This window comes from Pseudonaja textilis, chromosome 1 (genome assembly GCF_049901715.1).
Source record: "Pseudonaja textilis isolate UNSWEBS1 chromosome 1, rPseTex1.2, whole genome shotgun sequence".
NCBI classification, from domain to species: domain Eukaryota; kingdom Metazoa; phylum Chordata; class Lepidosauria; order Squamata; family Elapidae; genus Pseudonaja; species Pseudonaja textilis.
The window spans coordinates 211264638-211288468 of NC_141990.1; the positions used below are offsets into that span (position 1 = coordinate 211264638).

The 23831-nt window shown below is 41.2% G+C and overlaps 2 protein-coding genes across 2 annotated transcripts in view; one reads left to right on the plus strand and one right to left on the minus strand.

Moving 5' to 3' along the window:
* Positions 1-1172: 1172 nt before the first annotated feature.
* On the plus strand, positions 1173-11871 carry TMEM37 (transmembrane protein 37). Its single transcript, XM_026714612.2, has 2 exons — positions 1173-1456; positions 8503-11871. Exons 1-2 carry the CDS (start codon positions 1436-1438, stop codon positions 9073-9075), a joined length of 594 nt encoding a protein of 197 aa, XP_026570397.1. The 5' UTR covers positions 1173-1435; the 3' UTR covers positions 9076-11871.
* A 2266-nt stretch (positions 11872-14137) lies between these two features.
* Positions 14138-23831, minus strand: part of SCTR (secretin receptor) — a 29910-nt gene continuing 20216 nt past the window's right edge. Inside the window, exons 9-13 of the mRNA XM_087920366.1 lie at positions 22497-22563; positions 22201-22292; positions 21540-21678; positions 20790-20831; positions 14138-16950 (exon numbers count right to left, since the gene is read on the minus strand). Coding sequence (XP_087776492.1) covers positions 16768-16950; positions 20790-20831; positions 21540-21678; positions 22201-22292; positions 22497-22563 — 523 coding nt within the window. The 3' untranslated portion in view covers positions 14138-16767. The remainder of the gene's footprint in view (positions 16951-20789; positions 20832-21539; positions 21679-22200; positions 22293-22496; positions 22564-23831) is intronic.

Below are 23831 nucleotides of genomic sequence, written 5' to 3' on the forward strand. Positions count from 1 at the left end.
GGGTTTACACAGAACTGCTTATTAAATGAAAACATAACTGGGTTGTGCTTCAGAGACTTGCATAACCCAGTCACTGATTACAGTTAAAAAGCAGAAACTTTCCCACCTGTTCCCATTTCCACAATTAATCTACAGTTGGGATGGGGCTACCAAAAATGGTTTGGAAAACTGACAATCACTGGATGTATGATAGACAGCAAACTCTTCTCTCTTTTACCATTTAGTGACTATCTTGATTTGGAAGTTTGTTTGCCTTTGTCACCAGAAAGTCATCATGGATGTGATTATATCATTGCAAGTAGCTGAGTCTGACTGCAAGACGATGAAATCTTTTTTGGGCGGGGGGAGTTGTGGGCTTATTCTAGCCTCTCTTCTTCTGGCCTTTAACCCTCTTTATTCGTCTGCTTTTAAAGGATAAGCAGAGGGCGTCACTACCTTGCAATTCTTTGGGGCCGTTGAGTGGGATCCAGGAAATGGGATGCTACTCAGGCGTTGCAACATCCTGCCTGCATTTGCATAAGAGATTAATCTTGATGAGTTTTTATTTTTGCTCAGATGTTTGTGTTTTCTTTCCTTTGCGGGCAGCCTATTGTGCGTAACCTACTGTGATTAACTCACGGTCTCTTGTGCAACCTTCTCAAGGGATTGGGTTAACTCAGGTTCCACTACTGTAATCAAGGTCTTCAGCCAGGGACAATTTAGCACAGCTTGAGTGTCTGGATGACCCACTGACCCGCTAACCCCCAAAGCAGCCACCCTTATATTAACTCAGCCTAGGGCAAAACACACGCGCGCACACTCACTAACACACTCACTCCCTTTATAGCCCAGCGTGTGGTGGCGAACCTAGGGGAAAGAGAATGAGGGGGGATGAAAGAGGGGGGATGAAAGAGGGAGGGAGGGAGAGAGGGAAGAGGAGAGCGAATGAGAGAAATGGAGTGGGGGGAGAGAAGGAGAGAGAGCGAGTAAGCGAGCACCGCCTTCTTAGAAGAAGAAGAAGAAGAAGAGCGCGTGGGTGGGGGGAGGGGGTTCGTCTTGCATTAAGTATCGACCTCCCCCTCCCTCAAATTCGCGAGGTCGGAGCAGGAGGCAGCGGCCTTTCCCGGCGCGCCTTGTTTCCTTGGAGCACTCCGCCCCCCCTCCGCCCCCCCCCCTGCCCGCCTCCTCCTCCTCCTCCTCCTCTTCTCGGAGTCTCAGGGCTGCTGACTCAGCCGGAGGGAAAACTCAAAGGGCGCTCCGCCGCCCGGCTTGCCCGCCTCCCCGGGGATGTTGCCCGGGAGCCCGCTCTGTTCGCAGCTCTTGTCCGAAGCCGCCTGGCTCTGAAGGGGACGCGCGAAGCGGTCGCGGGAGACTTTTCCCGCCAGCGCCGGGGACAAAGCGGAGCGAAGTTGCCCTCGGGTTTTCTCCTCGTCCTCCGCCGGGAACCCCAGTCACCATGACAGCCATAGCAGCGCAGGTAACTTGGGGACAGCGGGGGTGCAGGCCGCGTCCTGAGGGGGCGGAAGGGGCCCTCTTGGGGACCCGGGAACGAGATTTGGGGGGAAGGGGGGGGAAACAGGAGGAGGAAAGTGGGGAGTCCCATCCCTGGAAGCCTTGTGCCGGCCGGTCCTTTGTTCTCCCTGCTACAATGTTCGCTCTTCGCCCTAAAAGACGGAGCGCTTCCTCTGGGTCTGGGCGATCGGCGGATTCACACCTGTTGCTCTTTTGTAAATTTTCTCTGGAAACGCGGAGTAGGTAGGTAGGGGTGGGTGGGGAAAGAGAGTCCTTCCGTCCCCAAATCGTAAATCCCGACCGTTGCATTTTGTTTTGACTTTTACACGGGGCTTCCCTAACCGAGCGCTCCAATAGTGGAAAGTTGAAAATCTTTTATCGTGCGAATTTATCCTCTCTTCCCCGCTGGCCCCGAAGTTGACTTTTAAATCTGCCTTTCGAGATTTACTACCGCCCAGGGATGATAAATCTCTCTCTCTCTCTCTCTCTCTCATGGGTTGCATGGCTTGGGGAGAAGGGGTGGGGGTGAGACACGATTGAAGATGGGGCTTGAAGTAAAAGAGTGCCGGTGCTCGCTGGCTCGCTCTGGTTCCGCACATGGTTCAAACTGGCCATCCCATCAGCTGGGCGACTCTCCCAAAAGTGAACCGAATGAGATTTTTTTTTTTTTAAAGATGGGTGTGATGGGAGAAGCTGGCAAAAGAAAGACTAAATTTCACAAAAAAGAAAGCAGATCTGCTTGGAAGAAAATCTTCCTGGAAAAAAGACACACACACACACACACACACACACACACACACACACACACACAGAGAGAGAGAGAGAGAGCTCTTGTAAAGACACACACACACACACACACACACACAGAGCTGTTGTTTAAGGGTCCATTCTTAACCACCCCCTCCTAGACCCAGGGCAGAACAATTAAGGCAAACAAAAGTAGGCATCCTCTCTTTCAAGATGGAAGGTCATGTGGTTTAGAAAGAAGCCTTTACACAGCCTGCCCTATGCTTCCCAGGGCTTACAACATACATTAAGACAAGACAGATGCAGCATGGGGGGGCTGGAGGGAGGTGGGAAACCACAGAATCACAGATGCCATCAACCTATATGCATCAGCCTGATAATATTCTGAGGGGGGTTCAAATAAAGCAAATGCAAATCCAGCTAGTGGGGTGAGGAGAAGCATACTGTGTGCAAAGTGAAATATTTCCAACACAACAGAAGGTTGGAAAGAAATTTTGTAGGAGGATTCAGGACCCTCTGCTCATCCAGAGGATATCTGTCCAAATATTGAACAGACTTAGACTACATCTAAGAGGGGAAGCCAATAAAAGGTGGAGTTTGAAAATGGGCCAGAGTTGGCCAAAGACTGTAAAGAAAAATATTTCAGGGGAGGAAAAAAACTGCCTGTGCATCTCTGGGTATTTTCAAAGATTGCAGTTAACTATTGCCTTCTAAGCCGTTTTTCCTTTTTGCAGTTTTTCCTTTCCTCCTGGTCATGTGAGCAGAGTATCAGCACACCCCCACACACACACACACACACACAGGAAGACATTACACAAACACAGACAAGAGGTAAGAAAGAAATCACATTAACCCAGAGAGATGGAACATGTTATGTTCTTCATTACACAGAAGCAAGTACAGATGCCTCCTCTAGCTATTGTTGATAAGGAGCTTGGAACAAATTAAATAAGTTATGCTCCATATTCTTTATTTTTTTTAAGGGTGGGGGCATCCAAGATCCAAAGTAGCTCAACTTGCTCAATTTCCTTCTTTTTTTTCTTAGAATGCAATGAGTTGTTTACAAGGATCAGCAAATCTGTCTCTTACTGGCATGTTGTTACTGATGTTTCAGCAAAACTAGCTCATACACAGTTTGTACAAGAGTGATTTTCAAAACAAAGTGCACCACGGGAATGACAATTACCAGAAACAGAAATCTGAGGGAATAGTTCTTCGTCAATATTTTTAGAGCTAAATTTCTCAGAAATGGGACAGTGCTGATTGACTTGAGATATATTCCTCTAATCATCTTTAGCACTTGTGTATATTAGAATTTTCAATACCTCTCAATCAGGGGTGTCAAACTCGCAGCCCACGAGCCAGATGCATCATGCACTGGCCCCATTTCCACTCCTGGTTTAGCAAAGAGGGGGAAAGTTGCGATACCTCACGTGACAACGACGTGACGATGTGAGTTTGGCACCCCTGCCTTAAATGCAAGGATAATAAATCATTAGTCCTCCAAATATTGCTGGCCCAAACATTCCTCATAATTGACCACGATGATTGGGAATTGGGGAAGTTTTAATTGAGCAATATCTGGAGAGCTACTGACTACCAATTTTGCTATAGTGTACTGCTTCTTATATTTTGTCCAAAGTGAAATGCACAATCTCTCATCTCTTTTTCTTATTTTTTTGACAACATTTATATGTATTAAAAAAATTCTTCCCTTCTGTGCAAAGTTTGGCCATTGCTTGCCAAATACTGCTGCTCGTTTCTCTTGGTCTTCTGTTATCTTTTTTTCATCCACCTAAGTCTATCAGATATTTAGCTCAGTTAAGGTTTAGAATCTGTTTGGTATCTTCTCCTCAGCCCATGTTCACATGACATGTTTAACTGGGTCAAAGAGGGTATTAGGTGGTCATGTGAACACCATAGCCCTGTGAAATAAACCTCAGTCAATGTTAATGCCAAGAAGAGAGAATTAATTTTAGCTGGAAATAAGTCCCAAGTTGTTCAAAGCTAAACCCCTGCTTAGCTATCTGAAGAAGGTAAGGGAAAAAAAGCAGAGGAGGAGGAGAAGAAAAGTAAGTCCCCACAAATTTGTTAGGTGATCATTCACTTTAAAAAAAAAAAAAGATAGCTGGATGACTTCAGAAATGTCCGCCAGGAGAGCATCCATGATCGAGTGGTGCTTGATGTGGAATGAATTGATTGCCTACTGAGCAGCTGACACAGAAGTGTCACCCATATAGATCTTGCAAAGATTCCTTATCCTTGTCAAGCCTTCTATTGCTTCATGTCTCCAGGCTGATAATTCCAGCACATCTCTTTGTGTCACCATTACCCTCTACAACTCTTATCGATCCTGGACTTCTTGAAATGTAATTCTCCCATGAGGTCCCCGATGCCAGAAACTTTTTTTTTTTTAAGAAAAAAACCCTTTTCCTCAAACTCACCTCTCCTGGAAAGCCTTGAGATCTTTCTTTTTCTCCCTCAATACTGTTATGTCATGAGCAAAACTGCAGGACCTGGGGCGGGGTGCCTATTCTTTCCTTTTCTATTCTGTTTTCTTCTTTTGTGGGAGGAGGGTTGTTCCCTGGCCTGCCTTTTAGACTACAGTCCTTTGGCATCAAGGTGTTTCCAGCCTGCTGCTTGTAAAAATATAAAGAATACAGGTAGTCCTCGATGTACAACCATTTGGTTAGTGACTGTTCAAAGTTACAATGGTACTGAAAAAAAGTGACTTACAGCCATTTTTCACACTTACAAGCATTGCAGCATCCCCATGGTCATGTGATCAAAATACAGATGCTTGGCAAATGGCAGATATTAGGATTGAATTGTCCTGGGGTCGGGGGGGTGGTATGCTACCGGTTTGGCCTGGTTAGACCGACCCGGTAGCAATTTGCCAAATCATAGTACAAAAAAGCCTCGGACAATCAGCTGAGAGGAGAAAGAAGAGAAAAGCACAGGATTGGCCCTCTCAACTATCCTGTCTCAGCTGGTATGTGGAAAGCTGCACACTTGCATTAGGTGCACACTCGTGCGCATGCACAATCACCAAACCTGTAGTGGAACAGGTAGGATCCCACTGCTGTCTGGGGTCACGTGATCACCTTTTGTGACCTCCTGACTAGCAAAGTCAACAGGAAGCAAAATTCATTTCACAACCATGCTACTAACATGCAGGGATTCATGTAACAATGGTGGCAAGAAAGGACATCAAATGAAAAACCAATGTCTGTCTTGCTTAGCCATGGAAATTTGGGGCTTGATTGTGGTCGTAAGTCGAGGACTACCTACACAACAAAACGAGTATGGTATTACGCAGATGAGGTAAAGCAACAATGGCTATGGTTTCGTGCTTTATATTTGTCCCTTATGGTTAACTACTTTTTAATGCCCGATAAATATCAAGAGCTAGCACTGCATCGTGGTCATAGTATTGGACCAGAACTAAGGAAGCCCAGGTTCTGCTATTTTCTAGCCAAAGAAACCTATTGGGTGATTCTGCATCTGCCACTGTCTCTCAGCTCAACCTACCTCACAAAGTAACTCTGATGGGTTAAAAATGAAGACAGTCCTACTGTAAGTGAAATATACCATATTTTTTGGACTATCAGACAGACTCCCCCCCAAAAAGTGGGTGGAAATGTCTGTGCATCTCATAGAGCGAATATGGGCCCATTTTTGGCCTCCACAGATCCCGTTTTTGCCCTCCTCGGCATCCAGAAGCACTCTGCAGGCCCTGGGAAGGACAAAAATGGGACTTGTGGAGGCCTCCGGAGGCCAAAAGTGGGCAGATTTTTGGCCTGCAGAGTGCTTCTGGACACTGGGGAGGGCAAAAACGCAATGCACAGTGGCCAAAAACCTTTTTTTTCTTGTTTTCCTCCTCTAAACCTAGGTGTGCCTTATGGTCCCATGCATCTTATAGTCCAAAAAATATGGTACATAGTTAGAGGACACCCAGTTGGTTGCCCTTGTGGTGCATGCATAAGATAGTCAAAACGAGCTCTTTCTGGGAATCCGGAATATGCTAAGGTTATTTCCCCCGAGAGGTGAAAGTAGAACCTTGATATTGTTATGATGAGGAAAGATACAGTAAAGGCAAAACATGTCCAATCCTGCAGCATTATTTCCTGTTGTTCCCTTTTTAGCGGGGGAGGGAAGCAGCACATGGACAAAGTGAGTTCTAGTGTACCAACTCTCTTCTTCCCGGTTTTGCCTCCATTCCATTATTCTTCCTCAAGGATGTAGGGGGTGTCCTACATGGGCCAGGCAGATTAAGTCTGTGGGAGTCGAGCTAGAATGTTTGCTTGGGATATTTGTAGCACAGTCTTAAGCCAAATAGTGCAATCTAGTTAATCAGAAATGCTTAGGTAAATAAATCTGTGCTATTCATAGAAATTTTAAAAGCCTATTTTGTAATGGGGTGGGGGGGATTTCCTGTGAATGTCAAGAATCCATCTCAACTCTTATTTGCAAAATGCATGCTGCTAGCTACATCCGCTGGTATTAATATCTGTATCTTGAGACTTCTTTGAATAGTTTGCCAGTCAGGATGTGTGTACAAAAATTTCAAAGAAGGAGCTACTGTTTTGGTTTCATTTCCTTGGGAATGACAAATTACGGATAATGTTCTTTATTTCCAAATATTACATTTCCATAGAAAAACTAACGGAACATTTACTAGGGTTTTTTATTTTATAGGATTCATGAAATACATCCATATTGTTTATTATGCATTCTTCCCAGGGCACTTTCGGATCAATTGTGTATAAATGGTCACTAAAGTATATTTAATTTGACTTCACTTGATGGTATTAATTGGCCTGCTAAAAGTCATGGTTTGATATTGTTTAAAAGAGATCCAGTATGGTAACATTATACAACCCTCAGTCTGTTTTCAGAAACTTTGCAGGTGAGCAGTTTAGATCTTCCACTAAGAACAGCCTGCCCTGCCACCCTAAGGCAGGGGTCTCCAACCTTGGCAACTTTAAGACTTGTGGACTTCAACTCCCAGAATTCTTCAGCCAACTTTGCTGGCTGAGGAATTCTGGGAGTTGAAGTCCACAAGTCTTAAAGTTGCCAAGGTTGGAGACCCCTGCCCTAAGGGACAGAGAGAGAGAATAGCAGAAAAATAAAGAATTTGAAAAGGAGACATCAGAAAGACAATATGCGTGAGGGGTCCTCGGTGCTCTTTGACCTTTGTTGTCTTCTTGCAGTGTTTCATTACCCAAACTAGGTCACATAATTAGTGCATTGTAATGTTACAGGGGCGAAATTGGGAGAGATGAGGGGAGACAATACTTTTCCTCCTCCTGCCAGAGATTCTCCTCACCCACTCCCCTCTCTGGTCGAGTGGTGTTTGCCATTTGCCACCTAGCATAAAACCTTTGCTCCCGCCCCCCAAAACAAGCGTCAGAGCGAGATGAGAGAGAGAGAGAAATGAGAGAGGAGAAAGAGAGAGATGAGATGAAAGAGGCCAAGTAATGTTGACTTGGCCACGCCCACCCACCCAGTCACATGACCACCAAGCCACACCCACAGAGCTGGTAGGAAAAAAAATGCATTTCACCCCTGTAATGTTACCTAGTTTGGGTAATGAAACATCTGCAAGAAAACAAACAAGCACAGAGAGCACCACGGATCCCTCATTCCAACTCTGAGATACAGATATTCTTCTTTATTGATAGGATATGCATGGCCTGGCTCCCTTTGGGGTTTGGCTGCACAGCTACTGTCTGTCTTGGTTCCAGCCACCACAGGCCCTGTGACTTTGAAAAGATAATCCTGGCTAGGGATGGGATCCGACCGGTATAACTACTGGTTCTGTTGCTCTGCATCGCGTGCGGATGCACGAGTCGTGCAAGTTGCATGAGTCACCCCGAGTGCAATTTACGACCTGCTGAGCTGCCCGGACAGCTGAGCAGTGCTGTGTGCGGGTGCACAGTGGTTGGGAAAGCCCTTTTTTCCTGCTTTTTCAACTGCAGCTGTGCCACACAAAGCAGCTGTGGTTGAAAAAACAAGAAATAAAGGACAGGTAAGAGCCTGGGTGGGTGGGTGGGCCAAAACAGTAGCAGACACAGAACCGGTTCTGTGTCTGCTGCTCTTCAGAGCTACCGGTTCTGTAGAGCCGGACAGAACTGGTAGAATCCCACCCCTGATCCTGGGACGACATAGCTCTTAACAAAAACCAGTCTGTTTCACCTGAATTAAAGCTATGTTTCTTTTTTTTTCTTTTTCCTGTTCCTTCTTTGGGAATTTCTCCTGAAGACCCAGTGGTTACTTGCACGTAGAAGACCGAAGAAATCATTCTTTGAGACCTTTATCAGGAGCTTAATTATCCTCTGTGTTGCAATTGCCATTGTTCTGTTGTCCATTGCGGTATGTGATGGCCATTGGCTTTTTACAAAAGGAAAACTCTTTGGTCTTTGGCATTTCTGTACCCTTGGAAGCAACAGCACCTTGAAATGCACCACTGATCTTTCTGTGACCAACATCAGAGGGATAAGCATAGGAATGACTTTTATTAGAAGTATGGTGTCCTTTGCCGTTGTTCTTGCCATCTTTGGCCTGGAACTTCTCATGATCTCTCAGGTCTGCGAAGACATCAACTCAAGGAGAAAATGGTCCATGGGCTCAGTCCTCATTCTTGTCTCATTTCTACTGTCATCGGCTGGAATGGTGAGCTTCTTAATCCTTCTGAGAGACTACATCACAATCACAAGTTTTACGTTAACCTACTGGTGTGAATTTATTGCAACATTCCTTTTCTTCCTTAATGGAATCAGTGGACTTCACCTTAACAACCTAACTTTTCCATGGAACAGAGTGAGAAAAAATTAAACACAATGAACCAAATATCCTGAGAATATATTGCGGCTCATTAACATTCAAGAAAGACAACAAGAGGGTTGTTTTTGAGGAGAATTGTTTAGTTTGATTTTTTGTTGGAGCATAAGGTAAAGGATTTCCAACAACTTGCTACTTTCTAGATGATGTCTCCAAATTAAGTTGATAATGGATGCTAAGTACTGGAAATGGGAAATTATAACCTGTTGGGACTTTAAATAATGCATCTAACCATAGTAATGGAATAGCAAAAAGTAACTTGCTTACTTTAAAACTCAGTTCATAAGCCTCAACATCCTTAATCCAGTTACAATCATTATCTTTTAAGTGTCTCACTGAAATGAATAACACAACCAATCACATTACTTTTCTTTGAGTTGGGTGGGAACCAAATTCCATAAACCAAGTAGAATATGTCTTACTTAATATGTGCTGTGTGGATGGGTTTTGTGCATTTTCATGATTGTGTTCTTCATATCAATAAATTGTATCACCAGAAATATTTGTACTATGCAGGACATAGGGCAGTACCAGCTAGAACTTCTAATAAACACAAATAATTTGCTTTTTCACATTGTCATATATAAACCACGGTTAAAATTTAGGCTTTTATCATATATTCTTTGGCAAATATGTGATTTATAAACCAGGCCAGTACTGTGTGCATTTTCTACCAAAGTAAGAACCTTTATTGATGAGAAGCAAGCGAGCCAACCAATATCTTTTAAAAAGAGGCCTGTGCTATTACAATTTAATGAATGATAGTAGAGAGTCTGCATTTTCCTGAGAGCTAGAAATAATTTTTCATAGAGACAACTAAACTCTGTGTATTTCTAACCAGAGAGTTTGTAACACAAAATGCCCAGTTCAATTTACATCCTGCTTTTCAAAATTACAGAAAAATAAGTTTTTATCCTTCTAAAAAGTACATTCTTAGCTAAGAATATAGGGTCACCCCATTATCATAGAAAGCATTTACTTGCACATACATAGTGGTAAAAGTGGAAGGAGGCTCCTATACTCCTATAGCTTATAATATGATTTCAATCCTAAGACTTCCCTATGGTATGAATAAAATAAATGGTAAATCAGATTTGGTATAAGTTTAGAGCATTAATTCTCTCTTGTTCAGTAATAACTTGGTGTCCTTTGTGTTTATTTCACAATATTTTACTGCAACAATAAGTTTCATAAACTCGGGACAGTTGATACCATTTTTAAAATTGTAAATGTTTGACCTTGTGAACTTTCTACTTCTAAATATCCTACATTATTAATCCAAATTGTTCAACAACAACAAAAGTCAGTAGCCTAAGAAATGCACAGATAAGATGTCAAATTGCCTATGGAAACACTGTACTGAACCATCATTTTTGAGAGAACAAGTGGTGATATTTCAATAAAGCTGCATGCTTAATTGAATTCTAGGTTGTCTAATCCTTATTTATATTTGTGTCTTTACAGCTAACTGTAAGACTATTTAGGAATGCCCTAATTATTCTACTAAGTTTTTTTAAAAATCTTTGTAGAAGTTTCCAGGCCATTTACTTGAAAATAAAGAGCCGGTATACTGGTAGTCTAGACAAGCTTTCGCAAATCTGGTGGGGTCATCTTAAATGCCTAACCCCAACCAATATTGCATAGACTGCTTTGGGCAATGGGAGTTGTAGTGCAATATATTAAAAAGGACCCCAAGTAGAAAAAGTGCTTAATAATTAACTAGGTAGGCTATGATAGAATCAATAGATTCACAATCCATCATATACTTTTATATCTTTACCATGACCAAAAAAAGATACTTCCATTCATTGTCCTTAGGAAGATCTTGGTGTGTCATTCAATTTGCATTTTTATTATTACCTCTTAAGGTTTTGCACAGTTGAAGAACACAATACATTATACAGTGAAATATCTCCAGATCTTTCTCAGGGTGAGGGATGACCTGCAATTAGCAAATCATATCTATAAATCAAATTGTATGAACTTGAAGAAAGATAGATTTCCTTGATTGGAATTTCGAAGTTTTCATGTTGAGAATGTTTTGTAAAATCTGTAGTATTTCCCCCCAGTTTAGGGTATTAATTCTCTATTACTGCCTATCTAGAAGTCCATTACCTTACTGATTTCCCAGCTATCTGGTGAAGAAGTTTGAAATCTTATTGAAAAAAAAGAATGTGCTAAAGAACTGAACCCAAATCTCTGTGGACGTATCAAAATGGCTGGCCTTTACTACAACAAATGTGGAATTCTTCCAGATTTCTTGCATGATATACTGCCAGTGTCTGTCTTTGCTATTGTATTGTTTAATTTTTTGCATAGATTATCCCAACTTTTGCCTGGAATTTCAGCTCATGTTCAGAAGGTGGAACATTCTCTTCTCATGGGCTAAATGAATGAACATCATCTTTGCTTTTCAAAAATGATGGTTCTGATTAAATTAGGCCTTCAAAACTATCTAGCTGCAGTACATTAGAGATCAGTTTTGAGCTAATGCTCTAAAAGAGTTGTAAACATTAATTACTGTTGACTCTTTTTTTATTCCATTAAAGGCCATTTGCCAGTAAACGCCAGAGAATGTTTGTTTTGGATGATCTTTATTGTTAACAATTGTTTCACTAAGTAAGTTATAACATGTAAGCTTTTCTAAACTTTAATAATTATTGTTTTACTAAGTAAGTTGTAACATTGTGGGCTTTTCTAAACTCTTTTCTACAAACTATAAAAGGAAATTGGAAGATGACTAGGATCAGAATGTCAAATGTTCAATAAATTACTTTTTTGAATGGATAATTCTAGTCACTTTTAAGTGTCACAGCTGGGAGACTTACAGCAAATGCATGTGATTATATATGCACACATATACCTGTACATTCCAGTATTTGCACTAAATGATGAAATGAGAAAAGGAACTGGAAAAGATTCTCACAGAAATCAGAATTTGATCTTTTAAAAACTTTGCAAAATAGGTTTAAACTGATAATGTATTTGCTGCAAAAACCTACCAAAATTGAAAAGGGGAGGTAACTTAAGAATTTGAAAGAGAGATTCATTAGATAATGTGCAGAAATGAGATGCAATATGTTTGGTCATTAGACAATTAGGATTAAAACACTCCCGAATGTATTTATCCAAAGTGTGACCTGACTTCTCTAAACCTAGAATGACTAGATGATTTTTTAGAAGTAAAGCTAAGAGTATAGAAACAACTGCCATATTTTACTGCTTTCAGCTTTTCATGATACGTAGTTGTTGAATGGATGATCCCACAAGCAGGGGCTGACCTTTAGAAAACAATAGTGATCCAAGTATACCACATGGTGGGCATACATACCTTCTAGGGATAAATAATTGCTGGAGGATGCTGACTTTCTTATTCATGCCTCATAGAAATTCAACATTTCTGAAGGGGATGAAGTTGAGGAAGGTTGGAGTAAGATGTGTAATCCATGGATCAAATCCAACCAGGAAATACTTTTTAGACAGTCATTATTTAGCTTGAGCTGGTAAATAATAATAATTCACTCAGTACAGATGGTCCTCAATTTAGAACCACATTAGGGACCAGAAAAGTGATGCACTTATTAAGTGAGGTACCACGTGACTACATCCAATTTCACATCTTTTTGCCATGTCCGTTAAGCGAAATATTACATGATTGCGATTTGGGATCTTCCCTGCCAGATTCCCCACTCATTTTGTTGGAATTCAGCTGGGAAGGTTGCAAGCATCAGTCACACGACCCGAAAATGCTGCAATTGTTGTAAATGTAAGCCAGTTGTCAAATGCTTGAATTGCGATCGTGGGAACAGTGACGATTGTAACGGTGACGACTGATTGTGAGTCACTTTTTTCAGTGCGGTCATAACTTCAAACCAATGGTCGTAAGTCAAAGGTAGCTTCAAAATGATTGTGGTAAGCAATACAGACATGTCAAAAATAACTTATGGAATATTGGTATTAATGGGTATTATTTAGCTCTCTCAGACATTTTTTCTCCAGCAAGTGTACATATTAAGTATGCCTGTTTATATGCACATTCACAAAAAGTGGGGTAGGTGGGGTGGAGAGAAAGAGCACACAGGATGGAAGCATAGTCAGAACTAAATTGACGTAGATAATGCTTCTTACCATTAGTGTAAGGTTTGATGCAAGACAAAGCTTAAGAATGACAAGGTTGAATTAAGAAAAAAAAAACCCAATTTTAATTACTCCAATAACTGTATTATGATCAGGACGGAGAACCAACTAAACATGCTGGCAAGATATGTGACAGCCCTTCCCCTTTCCTATCTTGGAGTCTGTTTATAGATCTCCCACCTGGGGCTAACAAACAGGTTGCTTTACTTTGAATTTCTGTTCAGGTATCCAAGTATGCCAACATAAGTTTCTAACAACAAAACAACTGTACATGGCATTCCCAGATAATGGTTGATATTAACAGAGCCTAAAGCCACTAATGATCTTGCAACAAAGGCACCAAAGATAGGGGCATCATAAAGATCCGGTGACACAAGAACAGAGAGCCAGAGGCCACTCGGGGAGATAAATTTATTTCCCGCCTTTATTATTTCTATAAATATCTTAAGATGATGAACCCACACAATATTCCTTCTTCTTATTTTCTTTACAACCACCACCCTGTGAAAAAGGTTAGGCTGAGAGAGGGAGTGTGTAACTGCTCAAAGTCATCAAGCTGGCCTTCGTGCTTTAAGAATGGATGGATGGGTGGGTGGGTGGATAGATGAATGAATGAACGAATGAACGAATGAATGAATGAATGAATGAAGCAGCCACCTCAATGGGATGGTTCTCAAACTTAGCAGCACCCTAAAATGACTAATTTGTGTGATGTCCCCCATGAATAAAACTTAATTATTTCATTGGCGTCACCAGGGTTAATTATACAGTATATAATTTGAGATATAAGGCTACAAAACACAGTTATGCTTGGTATATATAGCAATTCTCCATTGAGAGCTCGTGCAGGTAATTGGAGGAGAAAAGTTCAGAATCGGTTTTGACAGTGTTCTCCTATACAAACTTTTTTTTTTTAAAAAAAAGTGTTCCCCTCTCTTCTAAATTACTTGAAATCCTCAGTGGAGAGTCTTAGGTCACAGTTGTCGGAGCTATTGACATTACACTTTGGCATTAACCTACGGGAGAATGGGGGTTGATTTATTTTTATGCTTTTATTGAGTGAAACCCCATGAAAGGCAAGCATACACAAGGGAATTAGTTCTCCCACCCCCCAGCATATGCAAGAGCAGGGGATTGGATTAAATGATCCCCAGACATTGTGGGCTATAATCAGGGCATCTTAATGATAAAACTGTTCAGCAATGGATCAGCGAGCTTAGACAGAATTTCTCTGCTTACTCTAAATTTTTCATCTGTTCTCCACCATAACATGATAAAAATCTATACTGACAGTTTTCAGCTTAAACTGTTCACACATTATATGTGTGAACTCAACCATAGAAAACCAAAATGGGCAGAATATAGCTGTAAGCTTTGTGTGAGATGTCTAAATGTTCTAGGGACATCCAAGGATCTTGAACAATAACTCCCACCACTTTGTACCTACTTGGCTTGAGGTAATAATCTAACACACCCAGAGGCCAGGGCAAACTGGTTTAGTGGGGAAGAGAGTCCGCAAAAGTCATTGTTGGATCTGGATACCCTCAAAAAATAAAGTTGTGGAGGGGTTGTTTTGCATCATATGACCCAGAAATATTATAATTGTGACTACTATTAAATACAACAGTACTTTCACTGAAGATACACTTGGCACAGGTAGCGGGTAAACTGGAATCAAATTCAATAATATGAAAACACATGCTTAACTTTCACAATAAGATGATTCCCCAAAGCCACTCAATTGCTCTTACCACAGAACAATATTGGTAACTGTCAATTCAAGCCACAGCCAATATCAATATTCACGGATGCAATTCATCACAGCAAGCAAAAGCCTGACATGAACACCTGCACTAGTTTGAACATTGTCTAACCCATGTAAAATAGCTAGAGCTTTGGCAAGTTTGCAGTACCTGTCTATTTTTTGTGAAAAATTCTTCCTTGGAGAAGAGTTTTTCACAAAACAAAACAAAAAAACAAAAAAACCAGGCACTGCAAATGCCACTGATGTGCTGATTATTACAAGGTTTTAAGTAGCTAAGAGAGCACTCTTGAAACAGCTTGATAAGATCATCATAAGATAGGATATAATGAGAAACAGTCCATGGAAGGCAGGAACCCTCCAAATCAGTCCCAAAGGTGCTTTTTCGGGAGGCAACTGGATTTTTCCTTTTTTTTCTTTGAAGGCGTTTCACTTCTTGGATCAAAGAGAAACAAGAAAAGTCCAGTTGTCTCCTGAAAAAATCACCTTTGGAACAACCATGACCTGAATGACTGAGAATCTCCATAGAGCTCCAAATCAGTGTTTTGCAATCTTAGCAGTTTGATGGTGTGTGAACCAACTCAGAATTTTTGGCTCACTGCGGGATTCTTAGTATTGAAGTCCATACATCTTCAAGTGGTCAAGGTTGGAAAAGACTCTCCAGACCTTCCTAGATTCTATCTATTATCAGTTCAAGTCAGCGTGGCTAATGGTCAGAGATGCTGGAAAATCTAGTACCACAGAACTGGGAAGAGGCATAGATACATAAAGCCACATTAACACTTGTCCAGTAAAGAATTTTGTTCTGTTCTGTGGTAGTTAAAATATCAGGTTAGAAGCTGGGAGACTGAGTCCTGCCTTAGGCATAAAACAGCTGGGAAACCTTGAGCCATTTTCTTAGCCCCAGAAAGGACAAACCAGTTCCAAAATCTTGCCAAGAAAATTGCAGGAACTTGTCCAGGCATCACCAGGCATCAACACTAGTTGAAGGCACATACACAGACAGGTAGGTATATGCCTGGCACCTCCCAAATTCACTGGAGCTTTGTCAAAGCAATCTCTTGAATTAGGCTCAGAATACAAGAAGAAATCATGTCAGAAGAATGGGCATCTTTCTAATCCACCTTCTGTCTTAGACGGATTGAAGATACACAGCAATCTCTCACAGAGTGAATTGCTTTTAGCTAGCTTCCAGGTGGCAGCCCCAAGTCCCACAGAGCCACAATCAGCTCTCAAGACGAAGTTGTAAAGGCCTTTGTGGTAACTGAATTTCCAAAGCTCCTAAACAGCAAACTCAAATGTCCGTATACGATGCCTAGCAAAATTCCTCGATCCATTGTGGGCATGGGTTTGATACCAAAGGGATATCTTTTCTCTCTGCTCAAAAAAACGTACCCTTTTATCATGTTCACACAATGCAACATTTTCAAAAGAGAAATAACCAGTTTATAAGTCGGAGCCATTTATAAAACGGCAATGTTGTTCAGAATCCTCACTCCAGTAAGAAACCAAACAGAGAAGAGAGGGTAGACATTTTGAAATGATAGATTCCAAAGAACAAAACCAGCAAGTTGAGAGGGATGAGCCTTCCATTTGGAAATTGCTTTTCACACATCATCTTTCCAAAATGATCTACATGTTGGCAAGGTAAGGCCCATAGCCTAAATCAGTCTCCAGGTAGAGCTAACAACTAGCTTTTAAGTCCTGAACTACAATGCCCGATTAGGTAATGCAAGTTTCTTGTTTCCTCTGAGTTATTAGCATGTTCTTGTCTGCCCTGGAAACTTTTACAGTTTACTCAGAATCGGGTGAGATGGTTGCCTTTCCTCCTGAGGTCCAGGCTTTGTCAGCTGCAAGACTTGAGTGAGCCCGCTTACTTCATTTGGAAACAAAGAGCTGTGCTGTTTATGAGCACCAAGATGCTTCCTTAAATGCCACTGCCACCATTTTCTCTGAAGCTCCTGCCGGACCTGAACAAAAAAAGATTTCTGTTTAGTAAGAAGTCTCATGATTTTCTTAAGAGAAAGAGGATGCCCTTCTCTCCCTGTCCATCATAGGGGCTCAACCTTTGCAGCCAATAACAAGGATAAATCAGTCTCAAGCAATATCCTGCCCTGAAGGTTATGTGGTCAACCACTACTTGCCTGCAGAGGAAGGAAGCAAAGCCAAAATGTGGGCAGATTGTAGTCAATTGTAGTCTTGTGGATATGCAAGTAGAAAAGGGGAAAGGAAGGTTGGAAAGGCCAATAAAGGGACAAATATGGTGAAAAGAAACAAGAAGAGTGGGCTGAGGTAACAAGAGAAATGACACTGTAGTATAAAGATTTTAAAGACTTGACAACCCAGGATTCATTGGATCATCCTTTCAGAGATATTTTATTTAAACAGAGATGGAATGATCACAGGTTGGGCAAAAGAAAAGAAAAAAAAGCAGTGGGAATGGGAGGACTTCCAACTTCCTGCTGGCTTTCCCCCATTGATGTTGCTTGTAAGAAGCTGGTGAGGAGGGTGTATCAGAAATCATTCCTCCTCTTCCTCCTTGGCTGACCCTTGGAACTGCCTACCACATTTGGGGGGGGAGGAATAAAGAGATTTGTGGACTGCTAGAAAAACTGCACCTTTGCTTCCCATCCTGTTCCCAAGGGCCCCCTTGCCCCAGGGAAGAAAAGGGCTCGCCCATCAACTGCTAGAGACCCCCAGCTAGCCTGACTTGCCAGCAGGCATCCATTGCTTCCTCACTCCTTCCATATTGTCCACCATTATTAAGAGATTTCAGATTTCAACCTCGGTTCCAAAGCAGCCAATTGCCACTTACTTGTTGGGACTTGCCGCCAGCCAATTGGCTACAAGGACCAGAGGAGGCAAGAAAGAGGGCGGGGATATGGCCCTCCCATCTGTCCTTGCACCACACAACCTGCAGGTTTCTGGGAAGCGTAGGCAGGGGGTGTGGTGGCACTGAAGTGGTGTAGCTTTCCCAAATGTCATTCTTACAGGAGTCCTGGGTCCTGCCTTTTGTCAGTTAGTCCCTTTCGGTTACCTTGGAAACCCAATAGCTTCCATTTCCACCCAAGTGAACGAGAGTTTTAGTAGTATTTAGTATATATCCAGAAAAAAATGATTGCTAGGTAGGACACATCAGGGAACAGACCCCAGTAAAATTACTGGAACTTTCCTTTACTTATTTAGGGTATAAAAAATATTTAAAACTTTAAAAAGTTTCTCTCTCCCTTCCTCTTATACCCAAGAGCATCAGTGCAGGGCAATATTGAGTTTCTTTCCAACCTCTTTTGATTTTCTGGGCTGATCTGGGTTGTTACATACCTTTCAAAGCTATCTCTGTATTCTTCTACATTTGTCTCCTAAAACCTCATTAGTCTGTTTCTTCATGTTTTACACAACACTCTTTCTCCCTCCAGACATACTCAGAAAAAAAACAAAGATTAAGACTATTCTGGATGCTGAAAGACGAAGCTGAAGTCTTCTAGGAAGATCTCTTAAGAGCTTTCCCTAGTCCCAATATTCTTCTTTTCATCCCTGCTTCCCTTAGGTACCTTTGTAAGGCACATTACCTAGTAAGACAGTCTGGCAGTTCAACCAAACTGATCCAAGTTCTGCTTTTAGGAGGGGTATGAGGCAAGAACCCCAGCAAAGGAGAAAACAAAGTGTCCTGTCCCCGCCCCATCTCAGAGTTTCAGGGATGGTTTGACCATTTGATCATTAAGAGCCGTGGTGGAACAGTGATTAGAATGCAGTATTGCAGGCTAATTCTGCCAACTGCCAGCAGTTTGATCCTGACTGACTCAATATGCTGACTCTGCAAACCGCTTAGAGGGGGCTGAAAAGCTCTATGGAGTGGTATATAAGTCTAAGTGCTATTGCTATTTCTCTTGTGCTGTAGACGGCTAGAATTAAATCAGCAAAGCTACCCAGCCCTCTCTGAGAATATAGCTGCTTTCAAAGGCCTCTGTAGAAACCCCCACAGCTCCTCCCTGGCTTCTCATCTTCCTAATCTGAAAGATTTGTACAGAAATAATCCCCCACTCCACCCCAATTTCTTCCTTGAGAGACACACCAGTCAGCAAGGGAGATGCTTGTACAGCAAAAGCCGGGGCATAATTCCATATCCCAATCACGGTTACTGGACCTAAACATTCTTCTGGTTTGAGAAAAAAGTTTCTTTCCCCATCAACCAGAATGACAATGATTTTTCAAGCGTTTTAAGGAGGGGCAGCACAAGAAAGGAGAAAAGAAAAGAGAGGGAGCCAAACTGGTACAAGAGTCCCTCCATCCAATTTGCAACTGGAAGAAAGGACAGATCTGAATAATAATAATAATAATAATAATAATAATAATAATAATAATAATAATAATAATAATAATAATAATAATAATAATAGGAGGAGGAGGAGGAGGAGGAGGAGGAGGAGGAGGAGGAGGAGGAGGAGGAGGAGAAGAAGAAGAAGAAGAAGAAGAAGAAGAAGAAGAAGAAGAAGAAGAAGAAGAAGAAGAAGAAGAAGAAGAAGAAGAAGAAGAAGAAGAAGAAGAAGAAGAAGAAGAAGAAGAAGTAGTAGTAGTAGTAGTAGTAGTAGCCTGCACTGGAATCCATTAAGAAAGATGGTCTTTGAAAAGGCATTAGTTACATATTCCTAATGTGGTCCTAAAGAGCAGTGGTGTCACTTTTTTTTTTCAACTAGAACAAGAACTCATCAACTTTGCAGATAACACAAAACACCTTTTTAAGCACCCACAAAAAGTCCTGAACCTTGCTGGGTTATCTGGAATTTTGAAAACATCTTAGGGCATTTTCATAAAATGACTTTGAGTGGTGGGAGCAAGAGTAACTCTATGACTAAGAATAAATGGATCGCTCCATTAACCGCCACCACTACTCCCTTAAGATCACTATCATTTCCATTTATTTCTTTTTATTGGGCAAGTGGATTCTCCCTATCCCCAGCTGGTTTTATTTTCTAAAGCTGTTTGGGGATCTGTGTGGGACTCGAAAATAAAATAAAGCTGATATTTGAGATAACACTTCAGTTTGCAATATACTAGCCTCCCATCTATTCTGTTTGTTAGAAGGCTCAAAATCAATAATATAAAACTTAGGTGAAATATGCAGCCCAAGAGGCATGCTGATAGCAGTAGCAATAGCACTTAGACTTATATACCACTTCACACTGCTTTACAGCCCTCTCTAAGCAGTTTACGGAGTCAGCATATTGCCCCCTACAATCTGGGTCCTCAGTTTACCAACCTCAGAAGAATGGAAGGCTGAGTCAACCTTGAGCCTGGTGAGATTCAAATCTCAAATTTCAGTCAGCCAGCAGTCAGCAGAAGTAGTCTGCACTACTGCATTCCAACCACTGTGCCAACACAGTTCTTGATGCCCATGGATACCATGTTGGAAACCCACTATTTAATGCCATGAGTTAACAAGGACTTAAACTAGATTCATAAGGATTCCTTGCTCCTATTTTAAAAGTTAGATGCTGCTATTATGTGGATTAATAGCTTTGTTGCGTGTTCTCCAGTTAATGAGAATGACTAACAGATAAGAATAAAATGTTCAAAACTACATAGGGCGAAACTAGCTATTTGTTGTAATGGCTCTATATTACATCTATCTCAGTATCAGAAATAGCATGCTCCTGAGTGCTGATTGATGGCGAACTTATGGTGAAAAGTGCTATTGTTCTCCAGCCCTACATTTGGTGGGCTGCCATGGGAAACAGGATGCTGGGTTAGACAAGCGTTTGATCTTATCCAGCAGGATTCATGACTAAATCTCAGTCCATGGGAAGCTCACCTCTCCATTAAGAAAACAGTAAAGCACAGCCACAGCCAAACCCTGAAACAAAACAAGCAAATTATTCATTATGAAACACACAATAGCAAATGGCAGACTGTCATTCCAGAAGGAAGATGGAACATTTTTTTTTAAATCACCCTGAAATGAGTTGCACGTGGTGAATGGAGATTACTTTGCAGCTTTGATGGTTCCAAAGACCAAGGCTGAAGATGGGATGTTTACATTAGGCGGAACCTGCTGGTGGTTTGCAGCATCCTACATGTTCTATTTAGAAAAAGCCTTTACCAGTTATGCTGCTAACCACGTAAGCTTTGAAACGAAAACAGCATGAAATAGTCCAATGCAGAAGATAGGAGTTAAACCAGTACTAACCTGAGTGTGAACTTATAAACACAGTAGGCCAACCTCCCCCCAACATACGCCATTCTAGAAGTTGTAACCCTAACACATTTAAGGGTTACCAGCTTGGAGAAAGTGGCTTCACTACTTTTGTGCTTACGTGCATTCTCTGAGATCCTAATTTAAGTACTTACGGTCTACTTTCATTTTAAATCATATTTTATTCCAATTTCATTTTAAACTGTATTTTATCCAACTCCATTTTAAACTGTTTTTTTTTTTAATCCAATTTTAGGAATAATTTGTGCCTGGAACGCTGCACTTCGATATGGCCCAAGGGCTAATTAATAAAGTAAACTAACTAAATATTGAAGGAGTTTTTCCTCAGGGGAACTATACCCCTCTTACCTGGAAAGAACCTAGGGCTTTTTCAACCAGAGCTTGAACTTCCATGGTGCCATTTGTGGTATCAAAAGGGAAAAAAGCAAAAATAATGTAATGGATTCCAAAGAGAGGGATGAGCACTAGTGTTGATTTAGCAAGCCTCCTAGGAGCAAGGAAAGAGAGAATCACAATGACAATCACAACAACAATACTAATACTAATAATAGAGGGTCAGTTTAATGTTGACTTTCACATACAGACCGGTCTGGGCTAGCTGGGATCATCTCAATGTGTTACATTGCTACTTAGAAGTTATGGAAACCTTGTCTTCCCTGAATAACCTCTTTTCCCGTTTCCCCCAAAGATGCTGACATAATGGGTTCATCCCCTCCAACAGTATTATGATGCATACTTGACTTTTAACCTTCTAGCAAGAGTTGAGGTTCTCTGTTACATAGCTAGAACTCTGCATCCTGTTCTATTCTCTGCTCCTAAGTGAGCATAAAACAGGTGCCTTAAATAAAAACATAAATAGGGTCAGCACCCTTCACTGTAATTGGGCAATTATCCTTGAGGCAGCTTCCTTGACAGATCCATGACATGCAAACAAAGAAAACCTTCACCACCTTGTTATTTTGTTTGCTTTTGCGTTTATTTGTGAGGCTGGTTAAAGAAGCCTCCTTACTTGTATTGGCTGGAGTCCTTGCCTCTTCCATCTGGCCATCGCAGTTTGTTCATCAAAATCCTTACAATATTAACAAATAGAATGAAATTGATCTACAAAACGAAGAAGCACAAGTGAGATGGAAGTAGTTCTACGCTCGCCCCATTTCTCCACTAGCATTTTATTACATCTTCTAGGATCACCCAGCCATTGTTGAGCTTACAAGCTTTATCCCAGGTAACACGCTAATAATCTCAGCACCACAATAGACATTGCTATAACTCGGTTCTGGGGAAATAGCTGTCAAGTAGACTTACTGCAATAGAAGCCATCACGGGGCCTTGAATGAGCCACAGGGCATATGTAAGATGCATATCCCAGCACCTGTAAAAACAACAAACAAACAAACCTGCAATTGACAAATGAATAAAAGGTTCTCGTTTAGAAAAAAACGGTGGATGAACATCCCAGAAAACTCTGTCCTGAAAGAAATAGTTCATGGAAGAATGTAACCATCAGGTATTTCTTACCATCTATCACCTTATAGAAATTTACAGCAGACACAAAAAGGTAAATTACCTGTCCTGATTTGATAAAAACTTAAGCTAAAATGGCTCTTGGGGATAAAAAAAACTTTGAAGGACGTGTCAAAATGCAATTTCTTTTATTTAATTTGCTATGTTCGATTCATTTCCCAATTTCTGAACTGGAATGCAGTCTCCTTTGAATCCGAGCATTGCAAAATCTCGCCTTATTGGATGGAAAATTCTTCAAATCAAAAAACTTAATGGCATACATTTCAGTACACTGATCATGTTTTAAGACCAGTTAAGTGTGGCAGTTAAGGCATCTGGTGGAAGACAATGAGGTCTTGTCTCACGCTTTTTAGGCACCAAGCCAGCTGGGTAAACCTGGGCCAGTCCCTCTCACATAGTTCTAGGAAGGAGGCAAAAGGCAAATCACTTCTGAAAAACCTTGCCAAGAAAAGTGTAGGGACTTGTCCTGGAGTCTGCACTGATGCGAAGGCACAAAGCAAATGTATAAATCATGTTTTAAGGGAACGGCCATTTTTGCTAAAAGAGAATAAAATAACTGTTTTTTTTAATGTCTTTTTATTTTATTGTCCTAAGAAATGCAAATAATAACTGCTACACCTGTGATTATACTGCAGAAAGCTCTTGAAAATGTCATGTTCTCAGAATAGTTCTAAGTTACTATAATCAACTCTGTATAGTCTGTTGATTCAGCTGAGATCTCCTGCTCGCCCAGAGAGCAAAATAAACCATTGAGTGTGTTGCCAAATTATGCTGCATGTTGTCAGTCCAAAATACGTGCCATGCTATCATTGCTTCCTCAAAACCCCAGACTAAAAATCTGAGTTGATTTGTTTGGCAACAAAAAGACAGGATCTCAGCATCTGATGAAATGCTAAATAATGTTGAATCTGTTTTATCTCAGCAAGAAGGAGCCAAATGGAGCCAAACAGCCCAGGTTTCACTGCACATTGTTGTTGTTCCTGGAAAGCTAGATTCATCCGAACAGAGGATAGGATCACTATCACTAAAATAATCTTGCTATTTTACTTCGTTAATAAAAATAAGTTCCAGGACAAGTAGCTAGCAGCAGAAAAGATATCTATCTCCCTGTGGGAT